The sequence below is a fragment of the Muscardinus avellanarius genome (assembly GCF_963383645.1).
Source record: "Muscardinus avellanarius genome assembly, chromosome: 9".
NCBI classification, from domain to species: domain Eukaryota; kingdom Metazoa; phylum Chordata; class Mammalia; order Rodentia; family Gliridae; genus Muscardinus; species Muscardinus avellanarius.
Window position 1 is genome coordinate 101,141,781 of NC_137795.1, and position 15,689 is coordinate 101,157,469.

The 15,689-nt window shown below is 38.7% G+C and overlaps 1 protein-coding gene across 1 annotated transcript; it reads right to left on the minus strand.

The window, feature by feature from the left end:
* Positions 1-4,154: 4,154 nt before the first annotated feature.
* On the minus strand, positions 4,155-10,990 carry LOC308266961 (serine protease 58-like; the record flags this gene model as incomplete). Its single annotated transcript, XM_080701356.1, has 5 exons — positions 4,155-4,304; positions 4,400-4,539; positions 7,207-7,463; positions 7,674-7,812; positions 10,951-10,990. The coding sequence occupies 5 exons, from the start codon at positions 10,988-10,990 to the stop codon at positions 4,155-4,157; spliced, it is 726 nt and encodes a 241-aa protein (XP_080557482.1).
* Between the last annotated feature and the right edge of the window lie 4,699 nt (positions 10,991-15,689).

Here is a 15,689-nt window from a genome sequence, read left to right on the forward strand (position 1 = left end):
GATCAAAGACTTGGAAATCAGACAGAGACTTTGAGGCTACTTGAAGAGGGCATGGGTCCAACACTACAACACATAGGCACAGGTAGAAACTTTCTCAACAAGACCCCAAAGGCACAAAAAACTAAAAGGCTGATCAATACATGGGATTGCCTTAAATTGAATAAATTCTGTACAACAAAATAAACTATCAACAACGTCAACCAAGAGCCAAAAGAATGGAAGGAGATTTTTGCCACCTACTCATCTGATAGAGGACTAAGAGCTATAATATACAGAGAACTCAATAAACTCAGCACTAAGAAAACAAATAATCCAATCAAAAAATGGGCAAGTGAACTATATAGACAATTCACTAAAGAAAAAATTCAAATGGCCATAAATGCATGAAAAATGCTCACCATCATTAGCAATCAGAGTAATGCAAATCTAAGAAACTATCTGGTTCCTTCTTTGCCATTTTTAATTCTGCCATGTGAGGAACAGCAAGAAGGTTATCACCAGACACCAAATGCTGGTTTCTTATTCTTTGATTTTACAGCCTGCAGAGGTGGGAGAAATAAATTTCTGTTGTTTATAAATTACCCTGTTTAAGGTACTTTGTCATAGGAGTACAAAATGCTGATGTCTTGACATTGGATTTGCCAGACTCCAGAACTGGACGACATACATGCATGTCTGTTTTTTTTTGTTTTTTTTTTTGTTTTTTTTGGTGGTACTGGGGTTCCTGGAAACCCTTCGATCTCCAGGCTCCACTCCCAGACCTATTTTTTATATTTTTATTTGGAAACAGGGTCTCTTAAGCCATCACGGCTGGCTTTGAACTTGCGTGATCCTCCTGTCTCCACCTCTCAAGTGTGGTAATTACAAGCATGTGCCACCATGCCCGGCCTACATGTCTGTTCTTTATAAATTATTTAGTCTCTGATATTTTTTACAGTCACAAAAATGGACTAAGACAACAGGTGTAAAAAGGTGGTGACATAGATTCCCTAATTATCCTTTGGAAAAAACTTATTGAATGCCTACTATGTATTAAATACTATGTCATCTAACTTGCATAAGTCTTATTTAATATTTCCAACAATATAGAGATGTTATTGGTCCCATTTGTGAGATAAAGAAACCAGGACCAGGGAGGCTAAATGAGTTAGTTATTGACTAACTTAAGTGTTCCAGAATCAGATAGATTGTCAAGACAGAGTCAGCAATAATCAACCAGGATGAAAAGTGGGAATAGGGTGGAAGTCTTGTTTTAGTGTAGGAAAGTATGACAGCAAAGTTGGCTTGGTGCTGAATCACTAGAGTAAAGCAGAATGTTTCAGCTCTTCTAATTAAAGGTAACACTGGCCCCATGTCTGGGGATGCTTGTCCTTGGGACTCTTCAGGACTGAATAGATGGATTGAGGTAGAGGTTTGGGGGCACAATGGTACAGGCTAAAGCAAGTTCACGTGTGCATTGTATAGTTGAAGTAATTCCTACCTGTAACTATTCATCACTTAGTAATATTTGCAAAACAGATCAAAAGAGAAAACATAGACTGGGAAAGGGAGACAAGGAAAAGACATTTGCCTTCATGGCACCTTTGTTCATTTTTGTCTAGGACGGCAGATATTGCAAAGTAAGGGCTCTTATACTGTCTGGTCACATGCTGTCACCCAGAGTTTTGAGGTATAATTATTTATTGAGGTATAATATAAATTATATGTACTTAAAATATGCAATTTGATATATTATATAGTATACAGAATGAAGTGACCACCAGACAGAGGCTAATAACCATCTCCATCACCTCACAGAGTTACCTTTTGTGCAAAAGTATGTGTGGGACAAATACTTTAGATCTAGTACCTCTATAAATGTCAAGTACTCACTACACTACAGTATTGTACACTGCACAAACCATGCTGAAAAGTGTATCTTCAAACCCTTTAACCTGCCATATCTGAAACTTTGCACCCATGACCAGAATTTCCCCTCCTCTGACCCCTGGTAACCACTATGTTACCTTGTATTTAAATGAGTGATGCTGATTTAGTTACCACATATATATCAGAGTATGCAGTATTTGTCTCTCTGTGCCTGGCTTAATTTTACTTAGCAACATTCTCCAGGTATATTCATGTTACTACGAATGGCACTCTTTATATATTCTATGTAATAACATATATTCTCTCTATATATTCTAATATATATTGCTCATCTAAGGTTTCTCCTTTGTCTAGAGTGGCCCTATCAATTTGATACAATACAATGACCACTTCATAAGCACAAATGAGTTAAATTTTTATCTTTTTTTATGGGATGAATGCAACTAAAAGTTGCCGCCAACTGGCTCAGTCGGGAATAATAAATCCAGCACTAAATATGGCCGCTGAGTCCGCTTGAGATCAATTTTCTCAGAAAGATGTGCAAAGGATTCGGGTGCAGTTCTGCAGCCACTTATCTGCAGCGATTCTTTCTCTTTTATGAAATAAATTCCTTTAAGTTCCTATTCACGGTGCTAAAGGTAGAGGTTTCTCTCCGGGAAAGAATCTGACATGGACAAAAGCCTCTTGTGCGATTGACACTTTATTACAAGAACACAGAAAATTTATATTCTTCACCAGTGAGATTAATAGTAAAAAAAAAAAAAGGAGTGTAATCACCACAAATCAATAGTGAAGGACATGTAAACAAAGTAAAAAAAAAAAAAAACTAGTCCGGGCATTCAAGATTAGTTCCGATTAGTTCCAGATCCTGAGACAAAACCCAGCCCCTGCCCTTGAGCCCCCTGCTCTTGCAGACAGGCGGCTCCAAAGGGCAAATTCCAGAAGGCACAGGCATGCCCAGGGCTTGGAGAATATGGCCTCTCATGGAATGTCCTTTAACTTTTTTCGCTACTTTCTGTTTCTAGGGCTTAGTCCATATGGCAGGCATGGGGAGATATGGCGATCCAGGGGGATGCGATGGAGGTCTCCCAGGTTTCCTCTGCATTGCCATTTAAAGTCTGAAAGCTTAAGCAAGCTCACAACACAGTTTAGCAGATAAACACCAAAAAATAACATGAAGTTTTTAGATTTAGTTGTCAGATGTACTTCTCTAGCTGCTGAGCACTGTTCCTCAAATGATAGGCTTATTAGAAGCCTATTCCTCTTTTAATACTCCATTTTCCTATCACAAACCCTTTGCAACATCCTTTTCTTCTCTGATTACCCTGATTCTCTCTTTCCTATTTGGGACAATCTTAGGATAAGCTCTTCTTCATACAAAAATGCTTTCTTATTCTCACCATATTTCCTTTCTTTCACACTTACACATTTATTATATCTGTTCTTTGTTCTGACATATTCATTTCTTAGCCCTGTGGCACCTCCCTGTTTCAGGAAGCGCTCATACTGGGTGTAAATGTCAAGAATCTTCCTAGCCTTCGGCTCTATTGTATTGGGCAGTATTAGCTGCTCATCAACTAAGCTGCTTTGATGTCACACACAAAGTTTATCTTCTCTGTATCTAGGCAGGATCACAAGGGGAGGGGATAAACAGAGGCACCGGTTGCCTCCCTTACAAGTTTTTTTTTTTATGGCTAATGGTTTCAGCTGACTCTTAAGGCTTTTACTGTAAGTTAATAATTAGAATGAAGGTCAGAGATAGAGGGGAAATCTGCATTTGTAACTACTGTGACTGGAATGCTTCCAGTGCATCTGAATTCTAACTAAATTTTATTACCATTTGAGCAAAGCCGAGGGTGTTTAGAGGCTTAGAAAAATTACTAGAAAATTTATTTTCCACGGACTCAGTTTCTCTCACAGTCCTGATCTTATATCACCGGAGCAATTCATGTGGAAAGTTAAAAGAATCATTACCAAAAGAATAATAGTTATGAAAGAATATCTAAGAGTGGGGGAGTACTTTGGCCAGAGACAACACTTCCTCTCAGGGCTCCGCTTACCTTGAAGCTTAGCCAATTTCCTGCATGGGAAATCTTCACGCAGATGCCAAGGAAAAGGAAGTAATCTCAGCAAAAAGTCGTATCTGAGCCACTACCCAGTCTCTGACCCTTCAGTACAAGTGCTCACATATGCATGACACAATTCAAGGAAGCCATTTAATTAATTCTGAGGATGGACACAGGGACAGCCTGTATCAAATGGCCCAGAATCACTTCTGTTGAAACTCAGTTGTTTTTAATTGTATTGTCAATCCATTTCTTGTAGTAGAAGATACTAGCATAGATACCAACATCAGCTCTCAACACACATCCATCTGCATAGGACAGGATTCCATAAAGAATTCCATCGCAGACTGCTGGGGCAGCTGAGACTTCCTGCCAGGGAGGAAAAAAAAAAAAACAGGTTAGCTTCCACAGCTTTCACAAAGCATAAAATGGGAAAGTGAAGGCAGGCACTGGGAACATATTACCTTACAAGGCAACCTCCTTCCTGGCACAATGCCTATGCAAAACATGTTGTCCTTGATGCTGTGGGTTTTATAGCCATTTTGACATTCATTTTGGGGAATGACAGTGATGTTCACGCTCTGCAACGAGTCTGGTTCCTTGGCTACAGGAAACAGAGAAGCCAAACTGAAATTCCTTACCAATTTTTATTTCTTTTAGTTACCAAACTTTTTTTCCCCTCTCTTTTAAACTTATTTCTCCTTCTCTCCTCAGAATGGAAAAGAGAGCAGAAACAGGAGTAATTAGAACTGTGGTGTTTGGAACAATCTGTATGCAAGAGATGATCAGATTCGTGATTTCTCCTGATACATGTGTCTAACTCCTTATGAAAGTGATGAAATTCTCGGTAGTTATGTGTATATTTGAGGATGTCTGAAATAAAGTGAAAAAATTGTTTTAAATTTTTTAGAAATTTAAATATGCAGTGTTTTTGAGAGAGAAGCTTTTAAAGTTCAAAAGAACTGAGATATCTAACCTAGTTCCTCATTGGTCAGGTTCAAAAAGAAATCAAACTAAACCAAAGCAAACATATATAAAATGTATATCCTCAAAAACACATCATCCAAGAAATAATTTTCTTAAACCCATACAACAGAGTGTATGTTCATAGCTGCACTATTTACAATTGCCAAACTATGGAACCATCAAAGATGTCCATCCACAGATGAATAGATTACAAAACTATGGGATATGTATACAATGGAATTTTACTCAGCTATATAGACTAACAAAATTATATCATTCATGGGAAAACGGATGGAGCTGGAAAACATTACGCTAAGTGAGATTAGTCAGTCAAAACAGTAAAAAATCAAATGATCTTCCTAATAGATGGAAGTTAGGGAGAAAACGGGTCATAAGAAGGACTCTAGACAAAGAAGGGGAAACCTTAGATGAGCAAATAAGGTGACCTAACAGAGGAGGATGGGAAGGTAAAAAGGAAAATTTCCTAATCTACATGATGTACATTCACAAACAAATCAGTCAATCACTAAGCCAAACATGAGAAGGAGAGAGGGGGAGTGAATGGGATTATAATTGGAGAAAGGCTAAGTGAGTGATGTGTGCATGTGTGTGTCTACCATCTTGGATACCCCATTAAGATGTATGACTACAATGCACCAATAAAAAACATGGAAGACTGATTCCTATTTCAAGTTATTTCTTTTACATCAATGGTCCAAAAACACTGTCAACTATGCGCGCCCATAGAAAAGTCTTTCTAATTTGAAACAAAATGAGAATGTCAAGAACAAAGTAGTTTCTATAAACACTGCAGATATTCTTGCCAAGTGTTCTTTTTGGGAAAGTACTATATTTGAATCCTTCCTTTCTTCCTTCCTTTTTTCTTTCCTTCCTTCTTTTCTTCCTCCCTCCCTCCCTTCCTTTCTTTCCTTCTCCCTTTTTGTGGTGCTAGAGATTGGACCTAGGGAACCTTCTGCCACTGAGCTACATCCCAAGAACTATTTTATTTCTTATTTTTTAACAGGGTCTTGCTAAGTTGATGAAAGCCTCTCTGGATTGCTGATACTGGCCTGGCTGAAACCTGAAATCTTCCAGTCTAAGGTTCTCAAGTTCCTTCCCTCCCTTCCTTTCTTCTTTCTTTCCTTTCTTCTTACTATTTTTTTTTTTTTTGGTGTGTGTGGTACTTTGGATTGAACCCAGAGACATTCTACTTCTGAGCTACACCCTAGCCCTATTTTTTAATCCTTTATTTTAGAAACAGAGTGTCACTAAGTTGGGGAGGGCCTCACTAAGTAGCTGAGGCTGGCTGTGAACCTGCAACTTTCCTGTCTCAGCCAACCAAGTACTGGGATTACAAGCATGCACCATCAAGCCCGACATCTTTCTTACTGTTTTGGACTGGGACCCAGGAGCATTCTACTTTGGAGCCATACCCCCCAGCCCTATTATATATATTTTTTTATTATGAGACACAGTCTTTTTTTTTAAGTTATTGAGGACCTCACTAGGTTGCTGAGGCTGGCTTAGAACTTTTTGATCTTTCTGTGTCAGTCTTCTAAGTACTGGGATTTCAGACATACACCACCATAACCAATCAAGAAAAGGCATTCTTAACATAACTGAAGTTTTTTTTTTATGAAATCTGAAATGGAAGAAAGCTTGGTCGGGTAAAATAGCTAGTTTAGAAAACTTACACTGAAAAATGTAATGGCAGCCCTTTTTTAGTTTTCTGAAGAAATGAGTAAGATTTAGAATGTTATAATTTAAATATAACTCTTTCTGAAACAGTTTTCTTAAGTTTTAAACTAGGTATCTCTTGTAATCCTCCATAGGCAAGCTCTGTCTGATATGGCATGATATGCATTTATATCATGTTTAATATGTTAATAATTGTTTCATAATATTTCAATGCTTTATGCTGCTTCATTGTCTGAAATGGTTTAAAAACATCTAATATAGTCTCATGCATTTTAGAATTAAGGAAATTGGTGGTCCAAGGTAAAATAGGATGTTATCACATAGCAAATGAGGATGAAACATACAAATACAATCTTTCCACCAGAGTCATTTGTATTATCTATGAAATCTCATATGGTAGAAAGATAGAGCAGTTAAAAGGCTTGAAAGATTCCTTGAATAATGTAAACCATAAAGTAACAGGCATGCAGCAGATTAATGCAGAGGTTTGAAAGAAGCCTCATTCCACAAAACTTTAGGAGCTAAGGAAAGAGAAGGTACAGAAGCCCAGCCCTTCTATCAGGAAAGAATGTCATCGAATTCAACTGATATTATGTTTCCAACTCACTGATGTCACACAAGTTGTAGGCCCAGGTAGAGACAGTGCACATGGAATTCACAGGGGCAGGTCGGAAGGGTAGATGGATCATTTTCACGTGATCATTGAAATCAATTTTTCTTTTCAGTTTGATTAACATGAGGTCATAGTCAATAGAAGTGATTGAGAACTGTGGATGATGAATCATCTTCTCTGAGGCAACCACTTGCACATTCTTTTCATTGACATCTGATGGGTTTGTGACTCCAAACATCAACCGAAGCTTCCTACAACAGTATAAAAGTTCATGAGCATACTTAGCACAAATGGCTTCTCCATCCATGTGAACCTTCACATTCACAGACATTTTTCACTGTCACTGAATGTCCCCCAAATGTTAACCCCTTTGAATCGCAAGATAGTTCTGGGCAGGATTTGGGTCCATGCCAAAACTAGGAACCCAAAGAATAGAGAGAATTTAGGGGCCCATGACTCACGGCAAGTTACAGTGTGCAGCTGTGATCACCCACAGAGGGTGAATCAGAACTCCAGTACAAGGCAGATAATCTGATTTCAAGTAGACTAAGTACGGTGGAGTGATGTGATTCTTGCTATCTGGATTGAAGGCAAAAGCAACTGGAAAGAGAGTCACAGATTAGAATTTTTCTCTAATCACAAGACCAAAAAAAATTATTTAACAATTTTCAAGTTCTCCTATCCTCTCTCTAGCACCTTCATTGTAAACTAAACCTTTAAGATGACTTTGTTTTAAAACATAAAGAAAATGATAATAGAAACATCTATTTCAAAATGAAAAGGGGTATTATCCTTTTTTTTTGGTGGTATTGGGGTGGGGTTCCTGGAAACCCTTCTATCTCCGGGCTACACTCCCAGACCTATTTCATATTTTTATTTGAAAACAGAGGCTCTTAAGCCAGCTCGGCTGGCTTCAAACCTGCATGACCCTCCAGTCTCCGCCTCTCAAAAGAGGGAATTACAGGTGTGCATCACCACGCCCAGCAGGGTATTATCCTTCTAACTCCCAATAAATACATAGTATGGAAACTTACACAGCTTTAAGAAAATAAAATGTAATTTTCAGAAAAATATATGGGATCGGAAAATGTTCTGCTCATATAAACTAGTCTCAGAAAGTCAAGGGCCTTATTTTCTCTGTCACATTTGGAGGCTAGGGAGAAAATGGAAAACAGAAGCTTTCAGAATGGAGAGAAAGGCTAAATGGGTGCTATGTGTATGCATGTCTCTGCCATCTTGTACTTCAAGATGTATAATGCACCAATAAAATTTTTAAAAGATGCAGAGAGAGGAGAGAGAGAGAAGAGAGAGACCTGTAGAGTAGTTGAAAGGGATTATGGGAGAAAATTAAGAAGGAAGAGGAAGAGAGACAGGAAGAAAGAAGGAAATAGGTCAAATAATATTATGGTAGCATGTGAAGGTATTACTATCAATTTCACTAATTTGTGTGGTAAAGAAGGAGGGGTGATCAGAGTGGGATGTGGAAAGGAATACCAAAGAGCTGAAGAGTTGTGTGCATGTTTGTGTTTAACACATTGACTCTCACAGCAATGTATATTTGCAATGCATTAATAAAATAATTTGAAAATACTCTTCAAATTGAAATATAAGCTTCTGTATGTACGTTCCACAACTCAATACATAATCTGTTAAAGCAGATCATTTTTTTTTTTTTGGTGGTACTGGGGTTCCTGGAACCCGTCTATCTCCGGACTACACTCCCAGACCTATTTTAGTTTTGGAAACAGGGTCTCCTAAGCCAGCACGGCTGGCTTCGAACCTGCGCGATCCTCCTATCTCTGCCTCCCAAGCGCGGGGATTACAAGCGTGCGCCACCACGCCCGGCCAAAGCAGATCATTTTTTAAAATTTATTTTTTGGTGGTACTGGGGTTCCTGGAAGCCCTTCTACCTCCGGGCTACACTCCCAGACCAATTTTATATTATTTTTATTTGGAAACAGGTTCTCTTAAGCCAGCACAGCTGGCTTCGAACATGCGTGATCCTCCTGTCTTCACCTCCCAAATGTGGGGATTACAAGTGTGTGCCACCACGCCTGGCAAAGCAGCTCATTAAAAAAAAATTTTTTTTGGTGCATTGTATTCATACATCATAGTGGGATTAAAAAAAAAAAAACTTGGGTAGACATACATGTACGCATCACCCAGTTAGGCCCTACCCAATCCCCATCCCGTGCTTGGCTTAGTGGTTGACATCTATATGTCTGTTTAAGTACATCATGTGCTTTAGAGAGTTTCCTTCCCCTTCCCATCCCCTCAGTTAGGTTGCCTTATTGGCTCCTCTATAGGATCTCCCTTTTCACCTAGAATTCTTCCTATGACCCATTTCTCCTTAGCTTTCACATATTAGGGAAAACATCTGATTTCTTATTTTTTGTGACTGACTAATCTTGCTTAGCATCTCATTTTCAAACCAGTTTTTCCCCCAATTTTTGAGTGCTTTCACAAGTCCTATCCTGTTTGCCACAAAACAATGCAAGAAAATGATATAGATGTCATTACAAGAGCAAAACAAAGGCTAACAAGGTATAAATATTGAGCACTTAATATCTTCTAGGCTCTATTCTTGGGGGGCTCGAATTTCATATTAAACAATACAGATATTCTGCTCTTATGTATTTCAAATCAGTGGGGACATTCCATTATAATAAATATAATACATAAGTAAATGAAATAGTCTACTAAATGGTGATTAGTATTCTTGGTAAATGAAGTGGGGCCGGGAACAAGGAAAGACTGTATCGTGTGTGTGTGTGTGTGTGTGTGTGTGTGTGTGTGTGTGTGTGTGAATATCTGCATGTGCTTGTGTGTGTCTGTATATGTGGTGGAGCATCATGGAAGTTTAAATTATAAGTCCAACTTTATGGACAGTGTTGAACAATGACACCAAGACAAGGAGTTGGTGACCAGATATGTAAGGCCAAGAATTCTAAGTAGGAGAAACAGCTATGGCAAAAGTTGTGAATCCTATTTAACAAATAGCACAGAGGCCAGTGTGAGTGGTCTGGAGTGGATGGAGAGGAACAGGTAAGAAATCTGTAAAGAAGTGATGGAGGATTCTATAGGATACCAGAAGGACTTGGATTTGTTCTTCTGAATGAAATTTGGGGCCACTTCAGTGTTTCAAGTAAAGAAATGATGAAAATTTCATCATGGCAACTTATAAAGTGTGGGGTCTAGAAGCAGAGGAGGCGGTTAGAGAACATTTGGATAATCCAGGGAGAGATGGTGGCTCCTACCATCATGTGCAATGGAGGTGGTGAGATATGATGCTCTCGAATATTTTCTGAAGACAGACACAACAAAATGTTTTTAAAGTTTGAATGGGGGGGGTGAGAGAAACAGAACTGTAATAGGAGAAGTCTAAATTCCCAACACTCTGCTGTACCCCTTTGTTGGATGCCCACTTTCAATCCTTGGCCCTGCATCCCTTCTCCCACCTCAACATCAACACGATTCCAGACAGGTCAATAGTCATTTCTTCCTTAGGAGTGGATCTAGTATGGGGGTGTCAGGGTCCATGCCTCCTCTAATTCATATAAGGAATCAACCTGAGGTAAGGAAGTCATGGGGGGGAACTTGGGAGCAGTGGTACTGGTGAGGCACAGAGAATCAACCCTACACCTGAATCTGGAATGGTGTTTCCTGTCTTGACTCATCTTTCATGCTTCTCTCAGAATCCCTTTCGGTTAATAAAAAGAAAATTGTACAGATACTCACCAGGCAGATTTAAGAAAGCCCAGAGGAAGAAAAACTTCATGATGGCATGAAAAGCCTTTGCACTGTGTAAATTTCAGTTAAGACTCTCCTGGAAAGCAGAGGAGGAGGGGAAGAAAAGAGATAAATTAAATAAAGCAAGCGGGAACTTTAGGGTTGAAGGACAAGTATCATCCAGAGTCTATCAGTGGTAAGATTCAGTTCCCAGAATGGTATCCATCTGTCAAAGGGCAGATCCAGTCAGAGGAAGAGGAATCAAAGTAGGTGACTTGGACCCTGACACAATAGACAATAGTTCAGAAATTCTGAATTTTGCCCCTTCCTCTCTTAAGGCAAGAAATAATCTAACCCAAGAGAAGTTGAAGTTCACAATGTCTCCAAATCCGCCTCCTCTCTGGACTCTGCAGACAGGTCCCTCTCTGAACTCCAGGATCTTGACCCCTCCTGTTTCTGTGATGTCCCCACGTGTGTGACATTGGCATTTATCCTCAGGGACATGCTCAGTTTTCTGGCACTGACATTTCTGGGGCCCTTTGCCTGATACTAAACTTTTCTTTAAAATACTATAGCCCTTTTCTTCATGTTACCATTCATGTATGTAGTCTTCCAGCCAACTAGCTCACAGTTTATATTACATATCTCACTTGTGATAGGATCTTCATTTTCTGTTGAGGATGCCTAAATTTATTTATTTATTTTTAACATTTTGTTGGTGCATTGTAGTCATACATCTTAATGGGGCATACAAGATGGTAGAGGTATACCTGCACATATCACTCATTTAGCCCTTCTCCCACTCCCTCCCCCCTCTCTCCTTCTTATGTTTGGCTTAGTGATTGACTTTGATGTGTTTTTGAATGTACATCATGTATATTATGGAGTTTATTTTTGTGGTACTGAGGATTGAACCTGGGGGCATGCTACCTCCAACCAGTCCTATTTTATTTTTATTTTAAAACAGGGTTTCACTAGGTTGCTGGTAGTCTCACTAAGTTGCTGAGACTGGCTTTAAACTTGCAATTTTCCTATCTCAGCCTTCCAAGTATTGGACTTACAGGGATCACCACCAGGCCTTGTTGGGGATGCCTAAGTTTAAATACTCCATTCTGGCCTTTAAAGAGCATATAAATGAGTGGGAGTGATTGATTCTTAAGTAGACAGTCACAACCCAAAATATTCAGAGCCAAAATTTGAAAAAATTTTAAATTTCACAAACTAGACGAAAGTGTATGAAAACTTCCAGTAGGTGAAAGTTTTCATATTTCACAGACTAGGTGAAAATGTTTGCAAAACACATATCTGCTAAAAATTTTGTATCAAAGATATGTAAGGAGATATTAAAACTCAAAAAGGAGGTTAAATATTTAAAAGTGGATTAAAGATCTGAACAAACACTTTCAGATGTTTTGTTCTGGGCTGCCATCAGAAAATACCACAGTCTAGGAGGCTTAAACAACTAATGTTTATTTCCTCTCAGTTCTGGAGGCTGGATGTTGATGGTGCAGGTGGCCATAGGTTAGATTTGTGGGGATGGCTCTCTTCCGAGCTTATAGATGGCTACCTTCTCCCTGTGGCTTCACATGGCCAGTTATAGTTTGAGTTTGAAATCCCTTCTCCCCTTGAAATCATGATCAGAACTGCAGGAGGATTCAGAGGTGGAGAATGTATGAAGGATGTGAGTCACTGGGGGCACTGCCTTGAGGACTTTATTTGTCTTGGCTCCTCCTCTCTCCTCCTCTGTCTTCTGTCCTCATGAGTAGAGTCCAACTCTCTTCTTCTATGCCCTGGCATCTTTATGTTCCTGCTTTGGATCTAGCCAACCATGGACTGAATCTCTTTAAATATGAGCTGAAATAAAGTTTTCCTCATTACTGTCGTTCTTCTCAGGGTACTTCATCTACCTCTAATTAATGATCAGCCCTGTGTCAAAATTTAGTCACACTGGAGTTTAGGGCTTCAAAATATTAATTTTAGTAGTGCTGGGGGACAACTAAACAAACACAACACCAGTTGGCAAAGAGCATGTTAAAAACTTCACAACACAGTTTTCATAGAAGTACAAGTTAAAATAACAGTCAGATGTCATAACGCACCTAGTAGAATGGCTGAGACCCAAAACCCTGACAATAAGGAAGGTTGCAAGGAGGCAAAGCATCAGGAATTGATGCTGGTGGGTATTTACTGCTAGTGAGAGAACAATTAGAAGATAGTTTAGGGATTTCATTAAAAGCCAGATATAGCCTTATGATCCACCAATCACATATTTTGATATCTACTTGAATGAGTTAAAAATTTGTGTCCACAAAGAGACCTGAACATGGATGTTTATAGAAGTTCTTTTTATATTTTGATAACTGGCAAGTGTTGAAAGGGGCATGATGGATTAATAGGTAAATGAATAAAGTGTAATGCATACATAAAATGGAATATTATGCGAACTTTTTTTGTGGTAATGGGGGATTGAACCCAGAGGCATTCTACTTTTGAGCTAAACCCCCAGTCTGATTTTATTTATTTTGAAACAAGGTCTCACTAAGTTGCAGAGGGCCTCACAAGTTGCTGAGGCTGGCCACGAACTGAGTATGCTCCGGTCTCAGCCTCCAAGTACTGGATTACAAGCATGTGTCACCATGCACAGCTGCCAACATTTTTTTAAAATGAGCTATAAAGCCACAGAAAGGTATAAAGAACACTTAAGTGTGTATTATTAAGTGAAAGAAACCAGTCTGAAAAGGGTGAATACTGATTATATGACATTCTAGCAAAGATAAAACTATAGAGACAGGAAAATTATAAGCGGTTTCCAGAATTTTGAGATAGAGAGGGATGAGTAGGGTGAGCACAGGAAAATTTCAGGGTGGTGAAATTGTTTTTTGTGATACTGTAATGGTGTGTACAATGTTTTATAGTTGTCGAAAATGATAGATTTGTACAATAGGGAGATCTTTAACGTAAGCTGAAGACTTCAAGTAATAAATATTGGTTCATTGATCACAACAAACATAAGGCACTGAAAGGTATTAAAATGTAGATTACTTAGTGGTAGAATCTTGTTGGTAGGCGTATAGATTCACTGTAAGTATTTCAGCATTGTTTCATGCTTCAGAAAGTTCATAAAAATGCTGGAAAAAATTAAAATTCAAGGTGCATGTCTCAGTACACAGAGCTTTTCATTTTTTTTCAGTGAAATGTGCTGTTCAGTATACCTGTGTGTTCAAAAGTGGTACCCAAGTATCACACTTTGTCTGGATCTTACAGAAAGGGAGCTTGTGTAGTAAAAAATGGAGAGGCTAATCATCCAAGGGGAAGGATGTTTAATAGAAATATGTATACCTATAATAACTTAAGTTTGTGGAACATTAATCAAATAAGGGAGGAGAAGTTTGAGCGCTAGAGGGCTTGGCACTCAAGATTCAAATAATGGAAGCTTTTTGATGTAAGACTTAAGTACACAGTATATGGCTTGTAGGAGTCTTATAGGATAAAGTCTTGTAAATATTGACAAGTCATCATGTAGGAGGTAAGGAGCTAAAAAAATCAGGATTTGACAAAAACCTATTGAATCTTGTGAGGCACAGACCCCGTATGTTCCATACAATTTATGCTTCATAAAATTCACTTTCCTGGAATGTGAGCAGCACTTGCATTTGGCTTCTAATAAAATGTTGTAAGGGTGATGAGGATATAATTGTGTTAGTATAGAGTAACATTGCAATCGTGTGCGTGCGTGCGTGCGTGTGTGTGTGTGTGTGTGTGTGTGTGTGTCTGCTAGCATGAACAAAAGAGGCTCTCTCTGCTGGACTGATGAAGTAGCAACTGTGTTTAGAAACGCCAGAGGGCAGAAGAGCCCAGTTGAGCATTCCTAGTTGTTGGCTTTCAGCTGACAGCCAGAGGTGAGCCAGGGCAGTGTCACATAAGCATAAGAAAAGGAATCCTGGCAACAACTTGAAAAAGCGCAGAAGTAAATTAGTTTCTTAGACTCTGAAGAGACACCCAGCTAAGTGGTGCCTGTAATCCCAGCCCACAGAAACTGAGATAATAAGCATATACTGTTTAAGTCATAACATTTCTGGAAAAGATGTCAACAAAGTAATGGAAAAATATGCAAATGAACACTATGCACTGGCATTTTATTAGATATTGATGATTTAGTGGTAAGAGACATGAGAATCTTGCTCTCATGGTCCAACAGAGGAGATAGACGTCTTAAGGATTACCCGGGGAAGGTCTGAGACTTGAAGGATGAGTAGAAGTTGGACAAATGAAAAGATGAGATCTGTGAAAAGATGATCCAGAGCAGAGAGTATAAGGGGGGCAAGCAAAGAGATGCAGACAGGAGAAACCTACAGGATAGATCTTTCAGTTCCATTACCACAGTGATAACAGTCAGAAAGCAGGTCTGGGTAGCATGCCTTTGGATTTTAGATGAGGGAAGCTTTTACTTAAAGGATGGCAGGAAAGGGGAAGTTGGAAAACACTAACAAAAGTTTCATAGAAGAAATTGGTCCTTGTGTTCTAAAGCCAAAGGAGGTAACTATGACAATTAATAATGCATTTCTAAATACCTAGAAGAACCCAGAGTTCCTTTATGCATGGAAATGATAACTATTCTAGGAGATGGAAATGCTAATTAACTGGATTTTATTATTACACATCCTATACATAGATTTAATTATAGAACCATACCCTATAAATACAAATATTTCATATTAGTAAAACTAATACATAATGCATAAATTCAA